The sequence below is a fragment of the Suricata suricatta genome, chromosome 1 (genome assembly GCF_006229205.1).
Source record: "Suricata suricatta isolate VVHF042 chromosome 1, meerkat_22Aug2017_6uvM2_HiC, whole genome shotgun sequence".
In the NCBI taxonomy this organism is placed as follows: Eukaryota; Metazoa; Chordata; class Mammalia; order Carnivora; family Herpestidae; genus Suricata; species Suricata suricatta.
The window spans coordinates 95,593,140-95,614,945 of NC_043700.1; the positions used below are offsets into that span (position 1 = coordinate 95,593,140).

The window sequence follows — 21,806 nt, forward strand, 5'->3', positions numbered from 1 at the left end:
TAAACTTCCCAAGGCAATGCCCTCCACAAACCAACTTATAATACTTTCTGGACAAGCATCCGCCCAGCAATATGCAAACCAAAACCAAAACCAAAACACCCCTCAAACTGCATACCCAGAGAAGCCAAGGCCTGATGATTGCATTTAAGAAAAACCAAATACAAAAACAAACGAACAAACAAAAAAACACCTTATGAACAAGTTCCAAGAGGACAAAGTAGAAATTAATTAAAGGAAATGCAGATATTGGGGAAAATACTATGAGAGAGGAATTCAGTAGCCCCAGAGGGACAGGGTCTTTACATATCTGTGAGGCAAGGTGCTCATGTTTGTTACATACCAAGTTTTATACTGCCAGGCACAAAACGTTCTTTTGAAAGTGTTATTTTTACAGAAAATATTGTGACAAAGAGTACTTTTCATTCTGTTCTTTCCTGCTAACATGTCCCAACAGAAGAACAAGAAGCCAGGAGTAGCAAGTGGGTTGGTTCCTGTTCAAAATTCTCTGTGGGGTAACACATCAGCTTTTGTTTCAAACATGTAAAATTTATTTCGTTTAGAAATCATATACATTCTAGCTTGCTACAGATAACTAATAATGCAGAAAGAAAAAAGTTAAGAAACCTCATCTCCAAGATTCAAAACAACTATCAATACAGTTCCAAATGTTTCCTTAATGGAGGCAAAGCAAAATTAGGAAGCAGTAAGTATTCAAAACGAGTTCTTAGCTGTAAGTGAAAAAAAAAAAAAGTGAAAGCCATTAGCTTTATATAGCAAAAGAGAAAGACATTTTCCCTCATGCTTTAAAAACACATGAAGGTTTAAAAAAAAGTCAAAGTTTCAGCGTACGATAGTGCCATAAACCATCTACAGTCTGTCTGTCTGTCTGTCTGTCTCTCTCTCTTTCTTCCCCAAATCTATTAAAGTAAAAACTTCAGGCAAAATACAACAACAAAAAACACAACTAAGTGAAGACTCTGAAAAGTAAAGAAAAGCAGATGAACTATGAGGCAAGTAAAAATACAGAGAAGTGTTCTGTACAAGGTGCTAGGAGGAGCTGAGTATTCTAAATACTTTTTCCTTATCTTTTTCTCTCCTCCACTCCGTTTATTCCCCCTTCTTTCTGTCACTTCCACGTTGCATAAGCAACTTTAGTTGAAAACATCTAACAATTTCACAGGTCAGAGTACAGGGAACTTTAAAAAGTAGATGAGAAAGAATATAAGAAACTGCATGCCAAAATTTTGTCACTAACTGCCAACTAATCTAGGTGATTTTACTGTTCTTCAGTAAATTACATTACGGATCTCACGGAAACATACAAAGGCTATGGGAGTCAGATGCTCCTAAAACTACTACTTAATAAGGAAAAAAATTAAGATAAAGGAGAAATAAACTATTCAAGTAAAAAAAAAATCACAGATATCCCACAAAATCACAGGTATCATGGAAAATATGATCAACTTAAATGTTTTAACCAGATTACAAAGTATATCAATTTCATAACCAGTTGAATGGCTTTATTAAAATTTGATTTCAATTTCTAAAATATCATTACTGGGTAACCGGGGTGGCTCAGTTGGTTAAGCATCCGACTTCAGCTCAGGTCATGATCTTGCGGTTCGTGGGCTCAAGTCCCAAGTCGGGCTCTGTGCTGACAGCTCAGAGCCTGGAGCGTGCATCAGCTTGTGTGTCTTCCTCTCTCTCTACCCCTCCCTCACTCATGCTATGTCTGTTTGTCTGTCTGTCTGTCTGTCTCTAAGTAAATAAACATTGAAAACCTTATACATAAAAATAAAGTAGCTCAAAGGGAGAAATGGGGGCTGAGATGGTAGGAGATGAAATGGGGAACAAAAGGAGAGAGTTAATAAACCAGCATGTGTGGTCAGACCTAATGTTGCTAACATATAAAAGTGTACAAAGGCTATATACATATGTCTTGAGTGACATTTTCTAGCCCAGAAATGTCCAAATAGTTGGATCATAAATTCAAACCATTTCCCCTGATCCCCTCTGATGGTTGGTTGACAATAAAAATTTTTGCATATATGGAAAAAAAAAAAAACCTTCCCCTGCCAAGACTGGCCAAAGAGATGCTCTAAATTTTTGTGAAATAGGAAGCAATGAGAGGAGGCCTCTTTCTGTCAGGAAACTGAGCAAAATTATATAAGCAAACTTCCTAAGTAGCTTCAACTCTGCATCCTGAGATACAGAAGTTCCCACATGGTGAAGAATAACCAATGCTAGCCAGAGTGCCAAGATCCCGGGGAAAGAAGATTACTATTGATGTTTTGGCATGAGGCAACAGGTATGAGAAGAAAACCTGACAAAGAGTAAAGAGCATATCAGAAAATATTTCTCACAGCACTGTCTTAATGGTCAATATTTAGCAAAAGAACAAAGGATGTTACTTTATGATCAAAGCTTCTAATGGATGTCGTATGTGCTACATGTAACATCTGAGGGTATGAATGTTAGTGGGAACCAGGGAACCAGGCCTGAAAGGTACCATAAGACAATTCTGGGGAATGAGTTGCTTAGAGAAATGAGACATATATCCTAGGCATACGCTGAGTTCTGTGAGACAGGTAAACCAAGTCTCAGGAACTAAAAAGCAAGCCTATGTGGTAGACTGTTGAGCAAAAACTAACTATCCTAGGGTAGAATTTGTTTACCTTTTAAAACTTCTGACAAGTATGGAGGTTCATGTGTTACAGGTTATCAACAAGACAGTCAGGCTCCTATAGAGGTTTTAATATCAAATATCCATCCATTAATTCATTTATATATTCATTCATTCACTCTTGATATATTCATTTTACTGAAAGATTGTTATGTTTGAAGTGTCTAGCCCGGCTCTAGGAATATAGGTAGGTACACAGAATGAGGTATGAAGGATGAACAAAATTGAGCTCAGCCAAACTCAAATTGAGAGATATTCTTCAAAATACCTGATAGCATACTCAAAACTGTCAAGGCCATCAAAAACAAGCAAAAAATAAATACTGCTACAGCCCAGAGAAGCGTAAGGAGACATGATAACCTGGATGGAATCCTGAAACAGACAAAGGCCATTAGGAAAAAACTAATGAAATCCAAATAAAGGATGGAGTTAAGAAGTTAGTGTTCAAGAAGGTTTAATTCAGAAGGCCCAGGCTGCTCAAACTCTGCCATTCTAAAGAAAGGCTAGTCTTTAGGACCAGCCATTGGCAGCCTTCTGGGAGATAATCTCTAGGCCTTTTATTTTATTTTCTTTTCCATTTTTTTAACATTTATTTATTTTTTGTGAGAGAGACAGAGCAAGCATGAGTAGGGGAGGGGCAGAGAGAAAGGGAGAGACACAGAGTCCGAAAGAGGTTCCAGGCTCTCAGCTGTCAGCACAAAGCCTGACATGGGGTGTGAACTCACAAACTGGGAGATCATGACCTGAGCCGAAGTCAGATGCTTAACCAACTGAGCCACCCAGACCTTTTAAATATTGTCCCTGATAAGTGTTTTGTATGTGAGGCCTTTAGGCTATGCTGTACCTGTTTGACCAGATAAGTTTACTCAGACAATGTGATTTTAAGTACATCTGTTTCTGCCCTAAAAAAAGCTGGAGTTTAAGTAGCTAAGGTCAGATGTGGAGGTGCTATATACATACGTGGTCGACCTCCAAAGACCCATATGATTCTTCCTGTTCAATAACACTTTACATGTATTGTCACATCATCTCAGATAGAACTAAGTATGTTCCTATGTGATTCCACATTAGGCTTGTGCCTTTTGTCTCTGAATTTACCCCATGGGCCTTTTCACTTTGCTGATATTCATCTGTATCCTTTCACAGTAATAAATCATAAGCATGAGTGTAATGGCTTTTGACTCCAGTTAATCCTTCTAGTAAATCAAGCTTGAGGGTGATCTTGGGGTTCCCCAACAAAGACAGACAGATGATTAAATTATAAGCAGCTTACACTTCTCTAGAACTCATTTTCACATCTCCTATCTCCTAGTACTCATCTACAGCTCTAGATAGCAGAAAAAAACTTTTATGTCAGGTCCTTAAACTTATTTTCTAGGGGCGCCTGGGTGGCTCAGTTGGTTCAGTGTCTGACTTCGGCTCACAGTTCATGGGTTCAAGCCCCACATCAGGCTCTGTGCTGACAGCTTAGAGCCTGGAGTCTGCTTCCGATTCTTTGTGTCCTTTTCTCTCTGCCCCTCCCTTGCTCATGATCAGACATGTCTCTCTCTGTCTCTCAAAAATAAATAAATGTTAAAAAAAATAAACTTATTTTTTAAATTTATCTCTGCTTATAGTGGAATTCTCAGACGTCTGCTAATTGTGAGATCAATCTACCACATCTTTCCCACTTCAGCATCATATCCCATTCCATCTTAGAGCACAGGTATTTCTATTGGGTCAAAACCAGAAGGTTCATTCTTAATACACTTAAAGAAAAACCTACATAAAAAACTTCAAAGCATTTCTCTGAAAAGCACATGAATTTCTGATAGCAATTTTAACATGAGACATTGAAATACATCCATCCTGTTGCTTGGATATAAATCTTTATAAATAAGGGACACTTTATAAAATTGCCAAAGACAGACCCTTTCTTTCTGGCCATTGAGTAAAAGAGATAAGATTTACCTTTCTCTCTGAAAAAGAAAAAAATAATGAAAGTGACAAAATATATGAAGCATCAACTGTCAGAACACTGGCCATCAGGCAACAAAGGACAATGCTCCTTGAGAGAAAGGAAACCAACTAGCTGATTACACACAACCAGTTGCCTGGAAAAGGTCACAGGTTATAGCAATGAAAGGAAAACATAGGCAGAACCTGCTGTCTCCCAGAGATGAAAAGATAAAACTAGGAGTATGGGAAAGCCAAAGAGGCTAGGTATCACAGATAAGAGAATTAGAGATAAAAGAAGTCCACAGGGAAAGAACACCTGAAATATGATGAGGGTCTCCTTTATGTACACTGTTATCTGTGTACATATGTGGGAAAAACAAGATAAGGCTGGGAGAGGGATAGTGGTGGAAAGAGACCAGAGACCCAAAAGACTTAGAGGGAATAGTGCCTGCTCTCGCCAGGAACGTTGTGATTCACGGGCCATTAGGTAGAGTACTGAAAAGGATCCAACCTCAGTAGTGGGGAAATACTATCCCTAGACAGAACACTGTCCTAATCCCACCTAAGAAATATAAAGGCACGAATCCCCACACCTCAATAATCAAACTATTTCCAAGTAACTTAACCACACCCCAGAGTAGTATTTTAATGAATATAAAAATAATCCAGCTGCCAAAAAAGTAAAATTCAAAATTTCTGGAAGGTAATCAAAAAGTGTCAAGCATGCAAAAAAGAAAATACAGCCCATAAGAAGATCAATAAGTTGAAGCTAATCCAGAAATTATAGATGATAGAATTAAAAAACAAAGTATTTAAAGTTGTTAGAAATGTATTCCATATGTTCAAATAAAGGAAAACACTAAAAACACTAAGTAGGGAAGAGAAACATATGAAAAGGATAAAAATAAAATTTCTAGAGAAGAAAACTAACTTAATGTCTATAATTTTAAAAATGCAATGGATAGGGCTAATAGCATATTAGATATTTCAAGGGGGTAAAATAGGCTAGTGAAACGGTAAGCAAAACAATAGAAACTAACTAAAATAAAGCAAAGAGAAAAAGAAAAGAAAAAAGTGGACATGCCATTATCGAGCTTTGGGACAACTAAAGCAGACAAACATACATGTGTATTTTGAGTCCCTAGTGAGGGAGTAAGGCAAGAAACACACTAAATATTTAAAGAAATAAGGGCCAAGGTGTTTTTTTTTTCAAATTTGATTAAAACTATAAACCCATACATACAAGAGCATCAATGAACCTGCACATGCAATATGAAGAAAACTACAAAGGCACATCATAATCAAATTGCTTAAAATCAATGATAAAGACAAAATATAAAAGCAACCAGAGAATAAAAGATATATTACATATGGAAAACAAAGAAAATGGAGACAGCAAATTTCTTTTCAAAAATATTGCGAGAAAGAAGAGTAAGGTAAAAACAGTAAAGAACCTGGGGGGACAGAGGATACTATCAACCTAAATTCTTTATCCAGTGAAAAAGTGAAACAAACAAACAAACAAAAAAACCTTACTTTTTTCAGACATACAAAAACTGGAAGAATTCATGACCAGCACACCTGCATTACAGGAAATATTAAATAAGCATTTTAGAAAAAAGGAAAATGATACCAGATGGAAATTTGAATCTGTACAAAAAACTAAAGATGAAATGCTAACTACACTGAGTAAATATAAAGATATTTTTCTTACTATTTAAATCTCTTCAAAAGAAAATGCCATTTAGAGCAAAATGATGACAATGTACTGTGGGGTTTACAAAATATGTGAAAGTAAAATGTATGACAATAGCACAAAGGCCAGAGGGGGAGCAGTAGAAGTAAACTGTTGTAAGGTTCTAATACTATAAATGATATATTATCACTTGAAGGTAGACTGTGATAAGTTAAAGACGTCTCAAGGGAAATTTAAAAATATTATAAACTAAATAGAAATAAAATACAACATATCAAATATGTGAGATGCAGTTAAAGCAACTGAATGCTTACATTAGAAAAGAAGAACTAAAATCATTAACCACAATTCCCATCTTAAGAAAAAAAGAAGAGCAAATTAAGCCTCATGCAAACAGAAGGTAGCAAATAAAGATGAGAGCAGAAGTCAATGAAATCAAAACCAGAAAAACAGTAAAACACAAAGCTGATCATTTGAAAAGATCAGTAAAACTGACACGCCTTCAGTCAGACTAACCATGAAAAAAATGTACATATAAATTACCAATATGAGAAATAAAAGACATCACTACTCATCCTGTAGTCAGTAAAATGATAACAAAACTATGAACGACTAATTCCATCAATCTGACAAAGCAAAATGGACCAGTTCCTTAAAAGATACAAACTACCAAAACTCAATCAAGAAAAAACTAAACAATTTGAATAGTTTTATATTTATTAAAAACTTAAACTGCACTTAAGTCTTCCAAATAATGAAAATTCTAGGCCCAGATGGTTTCTATGGAATACACTTAAGGAAATAATACTAATTCTACATAATTTCTTCCAACACATAAATGATGAAAGAACACTTTCCAATTTACTCCATAATGCCAGGATTTCCCTAATACCAAAACCAGACAAAAAAGTTCATAAAAAAAACTACAGACCAATATCTCTCATAAACATATGTAAAAAGGGTACTACATCACAATTCCACCTGAGTGGAATTCATCAAGAAATATAAGGCTGATTCAACACTGAAAATCAATGTAATTCACTGTATTGACAAACTAAAAAAACACATTATGATCATTCCTAAGATGCCAAAAATGCATTCAACAGAATTCAACATCCATTTTGGATTTAAAAAAAGACCTCTCTGCAAGCTAGGAATAGAAAGGAACTTCACCTAATAACTTCTTTGGGAAAAAAGAAAAAAGCTACCATAATACTTAATGGTGAGGGAGGGAATAAAGAGTTGTTTAGGGGCACCCGGGTGGTTCAGTAGGTTAAGCATCAGACCTCGGCTCAGGTCATGATCTTGCAATTCATGAGTTTAAGTCCCGCATCAGGCTCTATACTGACAGCTCAGAGACTGGCGCTTACTTTGGATTCTGTGTCTTCCCTTCTCTCTGTCCCTCCCCCACTCACACTTGGTTTCTCTCTCTCTCAAAAATGAACATTAAAAAAATTTTTTTAAAAAAGAAGTTATTGGGGCACCTGGGTGGCTCAGTCGGTTAAGCGTCTGGCTTCAGTTCAGGTCATGACCTCACAGTTTGTGGGTTCGAGCCCCACGTCAGGCTCTGTGCTGACAGCTAGCTCAGAGCCTGGAGCCTGCTTTGGATTCTGTATCTCCCTCTCTCTGTGGCCCTTGTTATTTCTCTCTGTCTCTCAAAAATAAAAAACATTTTAAAAAAATTAAAAAAGGAGTTATTTAATAGGTGTGGAGTTTTAGTTTGGGAAAATGAAAAATTTCTGGAGATCTGCATATGGATGGTGGTAATGACTGCACAGCAATGTAGGCATACTTACTGTAGCCAAGTCATAGATTTAAAAATAGTTAAAATGGTAAATTTTATGTTATGTATATTTTACCACAGGTTAAAAAAAATCACTTTTCCCATATATGGTCTTCATGGCTGCAAGCTATAATTGTAGTTTCTATAATGCTACCATTACACACACAAGTGGAGGATTAACCCTACCTGGGGAGAAAAATCAAAGAACTAAATGTAAGAGTTAAAACTAAAACTCTTAAAATATAAGGCAAATCTTCATGACTTTGGATTTAGCAACAGTTTCTCAAATGTGGTACCAGAAATACACACAAGAAAAGAAAATATAGATGTACTGGGATTCATCAATATTAAAAACGTGTGCTTCCAAGGCCACTATTAAGAAAATGAAAGAGGCAGCCCACTGAATAAGATAAACTATTACAAATCATATATGATATCAGATATCATATATCTGATAAAGGACTTGTATCCAGAATATATAAGAATTCTTGGTACTCAATAATAAAAAGATAAATAAATAACCCAATTAAAAGGGGGCAAAGGATCTGAATAGACATTTCTCCAAAGAAGTACACATAATGGGAAATAAGCAAATGAAAGATGCTCAGTATCATTAGTCACTAAAGAAACGCAAATCAAAAACCACAATAAGGTATCATTTCACACCCACTAGATTAGCTATCATCAAAAAGATAGTAAGTTTTAATGAGGATATATAGAAACAGGAACTCTCCATACACTGCCAGTGGGGATATAAAATGGTCCAGTCACTTTGGAAAACTATTAGTTCCTCAAAAGGTTAAACACAGAATTACCAATGACCCAGGAATTCTATTACTAGATATAGAGCCAAAAGAATTAAAACAGGTGCTCAAACAAAAACCTGTATACAAATATTCAAATGCAACTTTATGAGAGTCAAAAGAAGCAATCCAAATGTCTATCTACTAATGAAAAGATAGATCAAATGTGCAGTATCCATACAAAAGAATATTATTTGGCAATAAAAAGGAATGAACTATTGATATATGTTACATGGATAAACCTTGAAAATTTATGCTTAGTGAAAGAAGCCAGTCACAAAGAATCAAGTATCTTAGCATTCCATTTATATGAAATGTCTAGAACAGGCAAATCTATAGAGATATAAAATAGATATTATATGTTTGCCTCAGGCTGGTGAGGATGGGCAGGTTGGGAAATGATGAGTAAAGGGTATAGGGGCTTCTTTTTTGGGATGATAAAAGGGTGTTCTAAAGTTGACTGCAGTAATGGCTGTACAACTCTTTAAACATACTTGATCACCAAAATATGCCCTTTAAATGACTAAACTAATCTGTGAATTGTATCTAAATAAAGCTGTTACTAAAATATGACTATATACTTATAGAGAAGGGTAAAAGAACTATTTCTGAGAAATAAAAACATTTATGAATCAAAATTCTTCACAAAATATTCAGTCATCTAGCAAACCTTTATTATTTGGTCATTACCATTTGCCAAGCCGTGGAGATACAAAGATGAACAATACAAAAGGTCCACAGGGATATATGCATATTTTGTGTAGTAGGTATATTATATCCACAAGTCATATACATGTATTTTGTGGGTGTGTTCTAGGGATCACACTGCAAGATCTTTGGTAACTGAGAGGTCAGAAAACAATTTTTCAGGCAGAAGAGATAACACATGCAAAACCAGGAGTGGTTCAGTAAGATGAGAGCATAATGTAAGAAAAAAAAGAATGAGGCATGAGTCAGATTACAAATATCAAACTAAAGAGCTTAGACTTCATTCTAAAGATGATCAACTGGTAGTCATGCTGATAGCTTTTAAGCCAGATCTGTAATTTCTTTTGGATAAATTACTCAACAAAGCGTTGGGAGGGATGGACCAAAGGGCAAGATCAGTGGTGTACAATTCCTCCACACCTGTACAAAATGAAATAAGAAGTTCAGTGCCATCGAAGAACCACACTAGCATTCCCAGTGATTTCCTTTACACTAAATGAAAATCTGTGTTTGTAGCAAATACTCATCAAGTATTTGAGTACTGATCAACTATAACGTGTAAGTACAGCATATACCTCTATGATAACCTCAACATTTATAAGTTCAAAAGAAGACATACATTGGAAAAGAGCCAATTAAGAGCTTTCCTTCTATAATATGAAAAACAGTCTTTGATTTCACCAAAGTTAACAGGATCAGAGCTAAGAGCAGAAACTGTAGATCTTTCCACTAACTTTTATATCTCTCTCGTTTCTCCTACAGACTATAAGCCTGAGAAAAGATATAAAAAGAAAAGTGTAATGAAAGAGTTAAACTTCTAAAATATTTAATACACTTAAAACTACAATCTTGATTTTGGCACAGAGTATTTCCTGGTTAAAAGTAATCTACTTTCCCAAATGTGCTTTCCTGTTCAATTGTTATTACTTAAAACTATAAAAATGCTCAAGAAGTTGGCAGGGAAGACTGGGATCTTGGGAGTGATAGAAGACACTCTTCTGTCTAGACAACAAGAAGCAAAATCAAAAGAAACCGAATTCAAAAGCCTTGCCAAGAACCAATATGGAATTAATAGAATTTCCACAGGTTGTATATCTATTCCAAAAAAAGCAATCTGTTATTTAGTAAAGCATCCCAGAAACCCTCAATCCTTTGAATCTGTTAAAAATAAAGAACATATAGAATACAGTACTGTTTTTAAAGGACAGAAACTCAGATTCCTTCTAATTATCCTGAGGGTACATGAAGAATGAAATGTAATTATGGTCAATTAAACTCTTTAACTCTCTGCACAGGAAAAGTAATGTTAATGAGCTCATCTTATGAAATTCAACTGCCTTGTCACATTCTGATGTTCTATTCTCATCTGAAAAGACGCCAAATGAAAATACACCAGTAAATTTTGAATATGTAATTAGTGATACAGTCTTTTGATTATTCATATAATTAAGTTTGCCACTTTTTAAAATGGAAGTAAATGAGGTATGTTTATTTAACTAATGACATTTGGTATACACTCAATTCGACTGAGGACTACCTCCAAATTTAATCTGGATCCAAGCTTACAAAGAGGTTTGGGGCTATACAGTTAGTCTTAAGGCTCTGGTTGTAGTTCACTTTATAAAAGTGGGTTCAAATGAAAGTAGAGCCCTCACTTTTTATTGGCTTTTAGCTTATTCTGAACCAAATGTCCAAATTCTGAAAACTGCAATCCAAAAGCAATACCAAAAGTATAAAGATGAATTATTTCCAAATAATGAAACAACCTAAAACTACATAAAAAGAAACAGGGAAACCCTGGGGGATGGGGATGATTTAAGATGTATAAATGAATTAAACTTGATGGTAATCAATTTGTATATATTTGGTTAAGAATACCATTTATCAGTGATCACTGCTATGGTGATAAATGGCTTATTGCAAAGATAATTATAAATAAAACTACTGAAAGCATTGTATTTTTTTGTTTATCTTAATGAGAATTTTTAATACATCAAGAAAGCAACATGTTTTGGCAGAAAATATAAAGGACTACTCTGTATCCTTCCAGCATAGACAACTTGGCACTATTACAGGCATATTTATTCCAAATATGAATAAACAGTAAGGGTTAAAATTCATCAAAAAAAAAAAACACTTGTTTTATAAAATATGAACAATCTAAAAAATGTTACATGAAGGTAAATAGATTATATTATGCTTCACTACGGAAGAAGGATGAGATATTCTTTAAATATATGTGAAATTGACCATCTTTTTTTTTTTTTAAGAAAATTATAGTTGTTCACTTATCCATTCAACAAATATTGACTGGACATCTATTATGTGCTAGAATAAAAATAAAGGATAAAAATAAGAACTGCTCTCATAGAACTTAAAATCCCTTAAAAAGCCATCCAGCTTAGATCTATTATCTAAATATTTAACATTTTTATAGAAAGAAGATATATAATTGATAGTTTTCATTTTCCTTTTTTAAATCCCTACCTAAAGATTATCCAGTATTATTCCTCATAATGAAAAATAAACTCTAGTGGCAAATAAAAAAGGACTAAAGTACAAATAAGATTTTATTTAAGCTCTTTATAATTTTAAATTTTTATCACAGTTATAAATTAAAACAATCTTTCTGGGGAGGAAAAACAGAGCTTAATGACATTTTCCCCAAACTTTAAAACCACATATTTTAGTCTGGTAATTCCACTTCTGGGAATCATAAATGCAAAGGTTTGGATGTAAATATGTGTATAACCATATTAGAGAAACACAGGGAAAAAAAGACTTTTTATAATAGAAGAAGGATTAAACAATAACAGTTTACCACATAACAATCTATTAAACAGTTATTAAAAAGATGTTTGCTGAAAATTTTTAAATTAAAATATTTACCGTAAAATTTGAAGTGAAAAAAGCAAAATATAAATTATATATCCAAAGATTAGTTATATTGAAATATCTATGTGCACAGAAAAACAATCTCTAAAATTTTTTTAAACTATTAGAACTACAACAAAATATTAACAGTTGTATTTTCTGGGTGAAAAACTGAAATTTCAAAAGGCACCCTCACATAGTCCAAGATTCTAAGGATTCCTGTGGTAAAGAAATACATTTGATTTTAATTACCAGTTAATTGTAAAATACATTTGACTTCTAATACACCAGCTGATATAATCACCAATTCAGAAAATCCACAAAAAGGAAACATTACATTTAAGTAAGTAGCTAATACTTGTGGTCTCCTAAATTAATAATGCATTATATTATAATTGGCAATATTCCCATTAAGACATTTCTTTGAAACATAAATAGAACTAGGCAAGTGTGACTTAGAAGTCTTAATTTCACATGCTGAAATCTTTTCTCAAAAGATGCTGAATCTTCAACTTACTATTAAAAAATGTTCACAATTAACTACCTGCTTGAGACAGGTTTTCTATAGCAAAGTAAGTAGTAAACCTTCTGCAGAAATAATTTGAAGATATTTTTGTAGATGTAATAGGCTGAAAGCAGAAGAGTAAAGTTTAGCAATCCAATTACAGAAATGTTGACTTCTCAGAAAAACTTTTACAATCTGAAGTAAAAAAGCAATGTAAAAAGGAACTCTGACTAGGGCTAATCACTCCAGAGCTCATGAGTAACATCATAGTACACCATGGCCTCAGGCCAAGTCATAAAGTGCCAAATGGAAAATGGCGCAAGTCCACGGATTATAAATACTGTATCAAAAGAAAATAAAGGAAAAAAAAATCTTTCATTAGAGCAATTAAAAATGCAGTTGTAGTACCAGTTCCTCTGATGAATAAATCAGTTCAACAATTCCAAAAGTCGACAGCCACTGTTAAAACACATTATTGGCAGTAATTTTAAATTTAAAAAACTTACTGTACGTTTCTTTAGTTTCTAAACTTTTTTAAACACTAAAGTGGTTTTGGATGGGGTAACTGGTTTATAACCCTATCACCCGTAATTTTCACATGTGGCATTTGATGATTATGCATTGACTAGACCCATTAATCACATTATGTAACAGTAGCCAATAAAATACAGATAAATAGAAGTAAAGATATTCGTACCAATGTCCCCAAACTTTAGACCATAAATTACAAAGAAATGAAAAGCTTCTACTAATCCAACATCAATCACTGACTATTCCATAATTCCATTTGTCAAATTACTCATACTAAATTAGCATGTTCTGCTACAGAACTTTGGTAGAACAAAGTTAAGCTATAAGTCCATTAGTGAGTTTGAAAAAGTTTTCAAAAAAAATTTAAAATCACATTAAGTTGCCTAAACTAGAAATTTGTCCTTAGATTTAGTTCCTAACTTAGGACACTGCTTTCCACCTTAATTTACAAAACAATTGTGTTCTAAAAGAAGTAATCAAGCATCTTCATCATTAAGCTTTTGCTAACTACCATAAAGTTTAGTGTCTCAAAACAACAAACATTTGATATTTCTGACAATTCTTAAGACTTAAACCAAGTGGTTCTTCTGGCCTGGGTAAACTTCAGTTGGGTTGGGATGGTCTAGCATTGTGTCTGTCACATGTTTGACAATTGGCAGGATGGCTGAAAAGAGGGAATCTCAGCTATGAGGCCTCACGTATGCTCCACATGGTATCTCATCCTCCAGGAAACAAGTACAAGAAAAGGCAAGCCCCCAGTGCTTTCAAGTCAGCTTGCATCATGATTGCTAATATCCTATTAGCCAAAGCAAGTTACATGGCCAAGTACAAATTCAAAGGGTGGAAAACCTGACTCTATCTCTTTTATGGTAGGAGCTACAAAGTTGCAGTGCAAAAAGTGCAAACAGAATGTTGGGGGAAATCTGTAGTCTGTGCAATCTACCACATTGCAAAATGCAGAAAGTATCTGTTCCACATGGTCCATGGCCAAATAAGTTTCCATAATAGCTCTCTTTCACACTTCTTCATATGAAAAAACCCTGAAAAGTCCTGCAGCAAAGAAATACAATGGATTTTATTTAAACCAGTATTTCCCAAACTTATTTGGCCACACAATACATTTTCCAAGGAACAATCCCTTTAAAAGTGAAAACCAAACAAGCAAAACAACAAAAAAAAAGTGAAAACAAACCCACTATATCATTCCACACAGTCTATTCCATTGACTTAATATCTTTTGTCTCTTTCAGGATTTTTTTGTCTTAGCTTACAGCAGTTAAAACATTTAATGACCAAGAGAACTGTTAAGATACACACAATGGAGAAAAGGGTACAAATCTATGCCTGACTCTCTAACATGTTTCTAAGTTTTAAATAACTGGAACGTGTGAGCTTTTATAAAGGAGTATCTTAGAAGCACTAAGACAAACTCAAAAAGAAAAACTAAAGGGGTGATATTATAGAAGCAACGGGAAAGAGTAGTAACAAAGTTCCATTCTTCCATCAGTGCTCTCCTAAACTGCCAGAGAGTAATCTGTAAGCTTTCCTCAAGCTCACCAAGATATAAACACTTTCCTTATGATCAAGCCAACTTTAACAGCCCAGCTCTTACCCCAATACAACGCAAGACACAGTGTCAATGCTTTGTTTCAATGCTCATTTTCTGGAAATATTAATATATTCAAAGAAACATTTCTTTCCTGAATGTTAGGCTCACTTGGGTGCTAAGAGAAAGTAAGAGATGATCCCTCCTCCCTTAAAAGGTAGCTTCTGATGCCTTTATGGTAATTTGACAGTGAACTGTGCAAAGCATGTCAATGATGAAGAAAATGTAAACGTGAGGAAACACCAAGCATTATAACTTGAAGATTTTTTTTAATTCTAAAATTAGCCTCGTTGGGGCGCCTGGGTGGCTTAGTCGGTTGAGAGTCCAACTTCAGCTCAGGTCATGATCTCACAGTTCATGGGTTTGAGCCCCATGTCAGGCTCTGTGCTGACCACTAGCTCAGAGCCTGGAGGCTGCTGCGGATTCTGTGTCTCCCTCTCTCTCTGACCCTCCCCTGTTCACACTCTGTCTCTCACTGTCTCTCAAAAAAATAAACAAATAAAAAAAAAATTTTTAATAAAAATAAATATAATTAGCTCAGTTGACATTTTCTTATAAGACTAAATATGCAATTAGCATACAACCCAGCAGTTGCAGTCTTGGACATTTATTTCAGAGAAATAAAAACTTATATTTACACAATATCTGCAGATAAATGTTCACAGCAACTTTATTCATAATCAACCCAAACTGGAAAAAGCTCAGATGTCTTCAACAGGTAAAAACTAGGCAAACCATGGTACATCCATACCATGGAATACGACTCAGCAACAGACAGGAACAAACGGTGCACATAACAACTTGGATGAATCTCCTTGGAATTATGCTATATGGGAAAAAACTAACATCAAAGGGCTGTATACTGTATAACTTGATTTATATAAAATTTCTAAAATGACAGAATTTTAGAAACAGGTACAAAGCAAGGTTAGTATGGTTATGAAAGAGCAAAGCAAGAGATCACTGTGGTGATGGAACTATTCAGTATCTCAAGTCCAGTGACAGATACACAAAACTTTACAAGTAATAAAACTTCACAGAACACAACACACACACACACACACACACACACACACACAAGTACAAGTCACACTGTGGAAGTCTGAATAAGATCAGTGATTATATCAATATCCTGCTTGTGATATTGTATTAATTGTTTGCAAGATGTTACCACTCAGGGAGAATGTGAGTGAAGAATACACAAGATCTCCCTACAGTATTTCTTACAACTGTACTGAATATCCAATTACATCCATAAAAATTTCAATTAAAACAATTTTTTTTTAAGTTTAGCCTGAGTATGTTGTCTCCGTGAAGTCTCCATTTCTTTCAGCATTTAACTCAAACAGTATAGCTAGCATGGGAGTACAAATGACTTACATTTGGTACATCGATTGCTACTTCCCTCATAGCACTGGGTCTGACGTCATTCATCCCTTGTAAGAAATCATTCAGAGTAATCTTCACCAGCCCAGCCATCTTACTATCAGAGAGGTTAGGCTGTTTCTTCAATACTCTTCGTAAGGCATAGAGACCTGCAAAGAGAAAAGTAATTTAAGATTTATCTCCTACCCCATAAATACAGACTGAAACATTACCAATAAAAATAATAATAAACCCAAACTATATACTTCTGGCATTTCAAATCTTTTGTGCTTGTGTGTATAAATGAAGGTAGAAGGGTAAAGAGGGAGACTGTAAAATATGGGCGATGAAGGCAAAAATCCAAATGCTTGGTTTAGGCAGTAAAAATATGACAATATGAAATATGAAAAGACAGATATTTTATAAACATGAAATAAAATTTACAAAACAACATCCACAAAAAAGACCATAAAGATTTATCTGAATAGCTTGGGGAATAACATAGCTCTTGCCTCTGCTGTTTTTATTAATACATTCAATCCAATAAGTTTTGTAAGGCATTGGCAGAACATCTTAAAGGAAATATTCAGTTGGCAGTTGGAAATGTGGTTTTGTAACTCAAGAAAGAATTTGACTTTAGAGCTGTATGCACAGACATGAGATCTGATATTATATAGGAGAGACCTATAAGAAAAGGCTAGAAAGGGACAAGGGATGGAAGAATGAGAGCTGAAGGCTAAATCTTAAGAAACTCCATCATTTGAAAAGCATAAGAAATGATGGTTTTTAAAAAAGAATTAATAGGAAGAGATAGTGGAGTAAGATCAGAATAGTTAAAATACTGCAGTAGCCAAAAAGATGTTCAACCAAATCAAATTTAGAGAGATCAAGAATAACTTAAAAGATCATGCTGACCTAGAAAGTTACAGCTGCAAATTCTTTGTTTTTTCTATTTGCTTGTAGTTTCAACACTAACAGGACTAAATGTTCTAATTCCTCTTCCTTCACAACTAAATTGCCAGATTTACAGCCCTTGATCTGACAAAGACCTCTAGGCTGCAAAGTCCCTATCTACCTGCTCTTTGTTTTAGAGTCTTCAATAAAATGCTACTTTTGTGTTCCAGTGAACAATGAAATTCCAATTAGAAGAATTTTAGTCTCATCACTCTTAGAAATCCAGTCTCAATATCAAACTTGGGACACTAGCTAGCTCCACCATGTTTAACAGTCTTTTGTCTGAAATGCTATGCTTCTATGAGTTTTTTGCAAAATTAAAACTGAGCCTGGGTGGCTCAGTAAGTTGAGTGGCTGACTTCGGCTCAGGTCACGATCTCATAGTTCCTGGGTTCAAGCCCTGCATCAGGCTCTGTGCTGACAGAGCCTGGAGCCTTCTTCAGATTCTGTGTCTCCCCCTCTCTCTACCCTTCCGCTATTCATTCCCAGTTTCTCTGTCTCAATAATAAATAAATAAATAAACATACAAAATTTTTAAAAATATATAATTATCATTTCACTAACTTTCATTTATTCGAACTTTTACAGAGAAACAGAAGCACTGATGCAAGAAATGCAGACAGAAACTCCCCAAAACAGAGGACTGGGTATCTTTTGATTAGTAGGAAAAAAGCAAATACCTCTGTGACATTCAGAAAATAGATATTTCCTAGGGATTTGTCAGTGTAAGTCTAATATTCATGGAAGACCCTGAGATAGTAGGCTAAACTGGAAAAATAGCTATACAAGAGAAAATTGAAGATACATGTAAAAAAATCATTTTCTTAATACAATGTCTTAGGCCATCTTATATCTATCTTACAAACAGCCACTTGGTTTTTCTGCCTTCCAAAATGCTGAAGACAATTCTTCACATCCTGCTCACATTTCTTTTGCTTATCTTTTGAGAAAAAGCACTGTCTCTGTTCTGGCTATCTTTTCAATGATGTTGTGCACACGCGGATAGAGTCTCTCCCTCTAAAGCAAAAGGCAGACATATTTACTGTTGATTACAAATAATTTGGGTTCCCTAAATTCGGAGCTCTGCTTCTATAACATCTTGCCTGGAAAGAGAGGTCACCCAGCCCTCTTCTTTGTGTCACTTTGTGAAAACTTAGACTCAAGGAACAGGTGCAAATACTGCTACTTCTGTTGCTATAATAGTCTGTCCTTTGTGACCCAGAAATACTGTATCTTCTGCAAGTACCTGGGAAAGCTCAGAAGTAGGGTAAAATCTCAGGCCCTTCACATCTCTTGACACAAAAATAAAAGTTTGTGGTAAATTAGATTATTTCACTGCCCAATATATATTTTAGTTAAATGGTACAGTAGCTTAAAAAAAAACTAAACTAAATAAACAAAGATGCAGTAATAAGGTGCTGTGTTATATTAAACAGCACATCAGGGGCCCAAAAGAAATTAAGCAATTCCTAAAAAATCTTACATACATGGAAATAATCAAAAGAATACAAAAATCTGACTCTTCATGTCTCAAATGACTATTTAGCAATATTTGTCAATATTTTTAATTAAATCAGATCTCTTACTCATACCTAAAGAGATACTCTTTAGTATCTCTTACTGAGATACTAAGAACTTAAACAAAGGAAGTAGTCAAATAATTTTTCTGTCAAATTTATGTCATGTAAGCATAAAGTCTGATAATAAAGTGTAAGGACACAGGTCTGATTCCACCTTCCCCTGTACTTAAAGGGGAAAGCACCAGCTTCTCCGAATGAAAGGGCGCACATTAAGGAGGGGAAACTCCTGCAGCGCCCAATTGGGAGAGGCCGGCTGACACCTTTGACCTTTCTAGGGGCAGGCCTAGTCACGCCCTACGTTGGGGTCCTGGGCCCACTCTGATTGGTCAATACTCCAAATGTTGTGAGTGGCTCCCACAACTGCCAGTATTGATGGGGGGGGGGGGGTTGGGATTGGATCACTGTACTTGTGTCATCATTTCCTGTAACTCACCTTCCCAAACTCATAAAAGCCCTACCCTGCCTTTGTTCAGGGCTCTCTCTCCATGTGGCCAGCGGGTCGGTGGAGTCTGTGAGCCTGAGCTTAAGCCTGTAATAAAGCCCTTTGTTTTTGCAGGCGTGACTCGGTCTCCCTGGTAGTCTCTGGTCTTTTTTGGGGGCGATATTACAAACTTGGGCACAACAAAAGAAGACCAATTATTTTCATCTGATGAAGAGTTGGAAAACAGACAACATGCGGTTTTAAAAGGCATGTACAGGGGTGCATGGGTGGCTCAGTCAGTTGAGCATCTGACTCTTGATTTTGACTTAGGTCACGATCTTACGGTTATGAGAATGAGCCCTGCGTTGGGCTCCAGGTGTGGTAGGGAGCCTACTTAAGATTCCCTCTCTTCCTTTCCCTCTCCTTCTGCCCCTCCCCTGCCCATGCTCACTTGCATGCTCTCTCTCTCTCTCTTTCTCTCAAAAAATTAATTTAAAAAAAAAAGCATATACAGGGGCTCCTGGATGGCTCAGTCAGTTAAGCAACCAACTTCAACTCAGATCATGATCTCATAGCTTGTGGGTTAGAGCCCTGTATCGGGATCTGTGCTGACAGCTCAGAGCCTGGAGCCTGCTTTGGATTCTGTGTCTCCCTCTCTCTGCTCCTCCCCAGCTTGTACTCTGTCTCTCAGAAATAAACATTAAAAAAAATTTTAAAGCATATACAATATTAATAATTGTATACTTAGAACATTGTAAAATTTCTGCAATTTCAAATGCAAACTACAGAATTTAGAACTGGGCAAAAATTCCACATCTATGAAGATAGCAAGAAAAAAGAAGTAATTGCCAACAACAAAAAAGGCAAAAGAACAAAGACTGGAGTTTTCAAGAGTTAAAACAAACAGTAAAACAGGGGCACCTGGATGGCTCAGTCAGTTGAGAGGCCAACTCCTGATTTCAGCTCAGGTTGTGATCTCACAGTTTGTGAGTTTGAGCCCCAAGCCCTGCTTTGGATTCTTTCTCTCCTTCTCTCTCTCTGCCCTTCCCCACCTATGCTCACTTTCTCTCTCTCTCTAAATAAATAAACTTAAAAAAAAATACAAAGAATAACACATCACAATTTAACATATCCAAATGATAGGTTATATATATTTACCAATGATGTGACCATTTCTAAAAATACTTTCAGAACTTCTCTTTTAAATTGCTTTTTAAGATTATAAATCATATATAGAAAATGAACTGTTTAAGGCCTTGCTTTCTCATTCACCTTAGTGTCTAGATAGAAATACAAAAGTCTACATACGTATTTGCAAATAAATTTAAAATTAGGGGTGCCTGGGTGGCTCAGTCGGTTAAGTGTCCAGCTTCGGCTCAGGTTATGATCTCACAGTTTGTGGGTTCAAGCCCCACATTGGGCTCTGTGCTGATAACTAGCTCAGAGCCTGGAGCCTGACTGGATTCTGTGTCTCCCTCTCTCTCTCTGACCCTCCCCTACTCGTGCTGTCTCTGTCTCTCAAAAAATAAATTAAAAAAACATTAAAATAAATAAAATTAAAAGATGAAAGCAAGCCACTACTGAGCATAGCACAATCAAAAGTTGAAAACTAAAGGTCTGAGGTAAAGTCATTCAAGTTAGTAAAGACAGTACATTAAACCCAAGCACTTACTTTTGCTTCCTCCTAAATAAAACTCCTACTACAATGAGTGTAAAGGGACTTTTATTAAGAACCATAAACCTGGAAGGGCAAATAGGAGAGGAAACAATGTAACAGGAAGCTGGACAGCAAATGAATAAGGAGTAACTGAATATAAGTGACACACAAGCATACAATGAAAAAAAATCTGAGAGCAACCAGGTTTATGCCACAGATGCCCTTCCTATTCACCCCACCCACATTTAACCAAAAAAGCTAAACACTCAGGACATCACAAATAATTTCTTAAAAAAAGAAAGAAAAGAAAAATCAGGGTTAGAAATAGAAAAGTGGAAGATTAGGAGACAAGTCTGTTAGGAAGCAGTTAGATCATCAAGATTCCATCCCCAATTTCATGGAGTCAGATGACTTTTCCTGTACCCTACATCAGAAGATATATTCACTAAGTAACAAGATTTCTGAATTGAGGGGACACAAAGGACAGGTAAAGACAAGGGAATCATACTGAATAGGGAAATCCACTCTGCAGTTCCCCAATGTTCCTAGGGTTTACAGGCAGGATACACCTGTGAAGCTAAAGAGATCCTTCTCCCAGAAAGGTACAAGTCTAAGAGTGACAAGGGTGCACTCAAGGATAAGGCCCATGCAGAACTCACTACACAGAAGACCACAAGCTCACAACCCCCAACAGTTAACAGT

The 21,806-nt window shown here is 35.5% G+C and overlaps 1 protein-coding gene across 8 annotated transcripts in view; it reads right to left on the reverse strand.

The window, feature by feature from the left end:
• Positions 1-21,806, reverse strand: part of SPATA5 (spermatogenesis associated 5) — a 325,548-nt gene that overhangs the window by 260,916 nt on the left and 42,826 nt on the right. For all 8 annotated transcript variants that reach the window (XM_029941225.1, XM_029941230.1, XM_029941224.1 and 5 more), the window contains exon 10: positions 16,508-16,662. In XM_029941225.1, the coding sequence (XP_029797085.1) occupies positions 16,508-16,662 (155 nt within the window). The remainder of the gene's footprint in view (positions 1-16,507; positions 16,663-21,806) is intronic.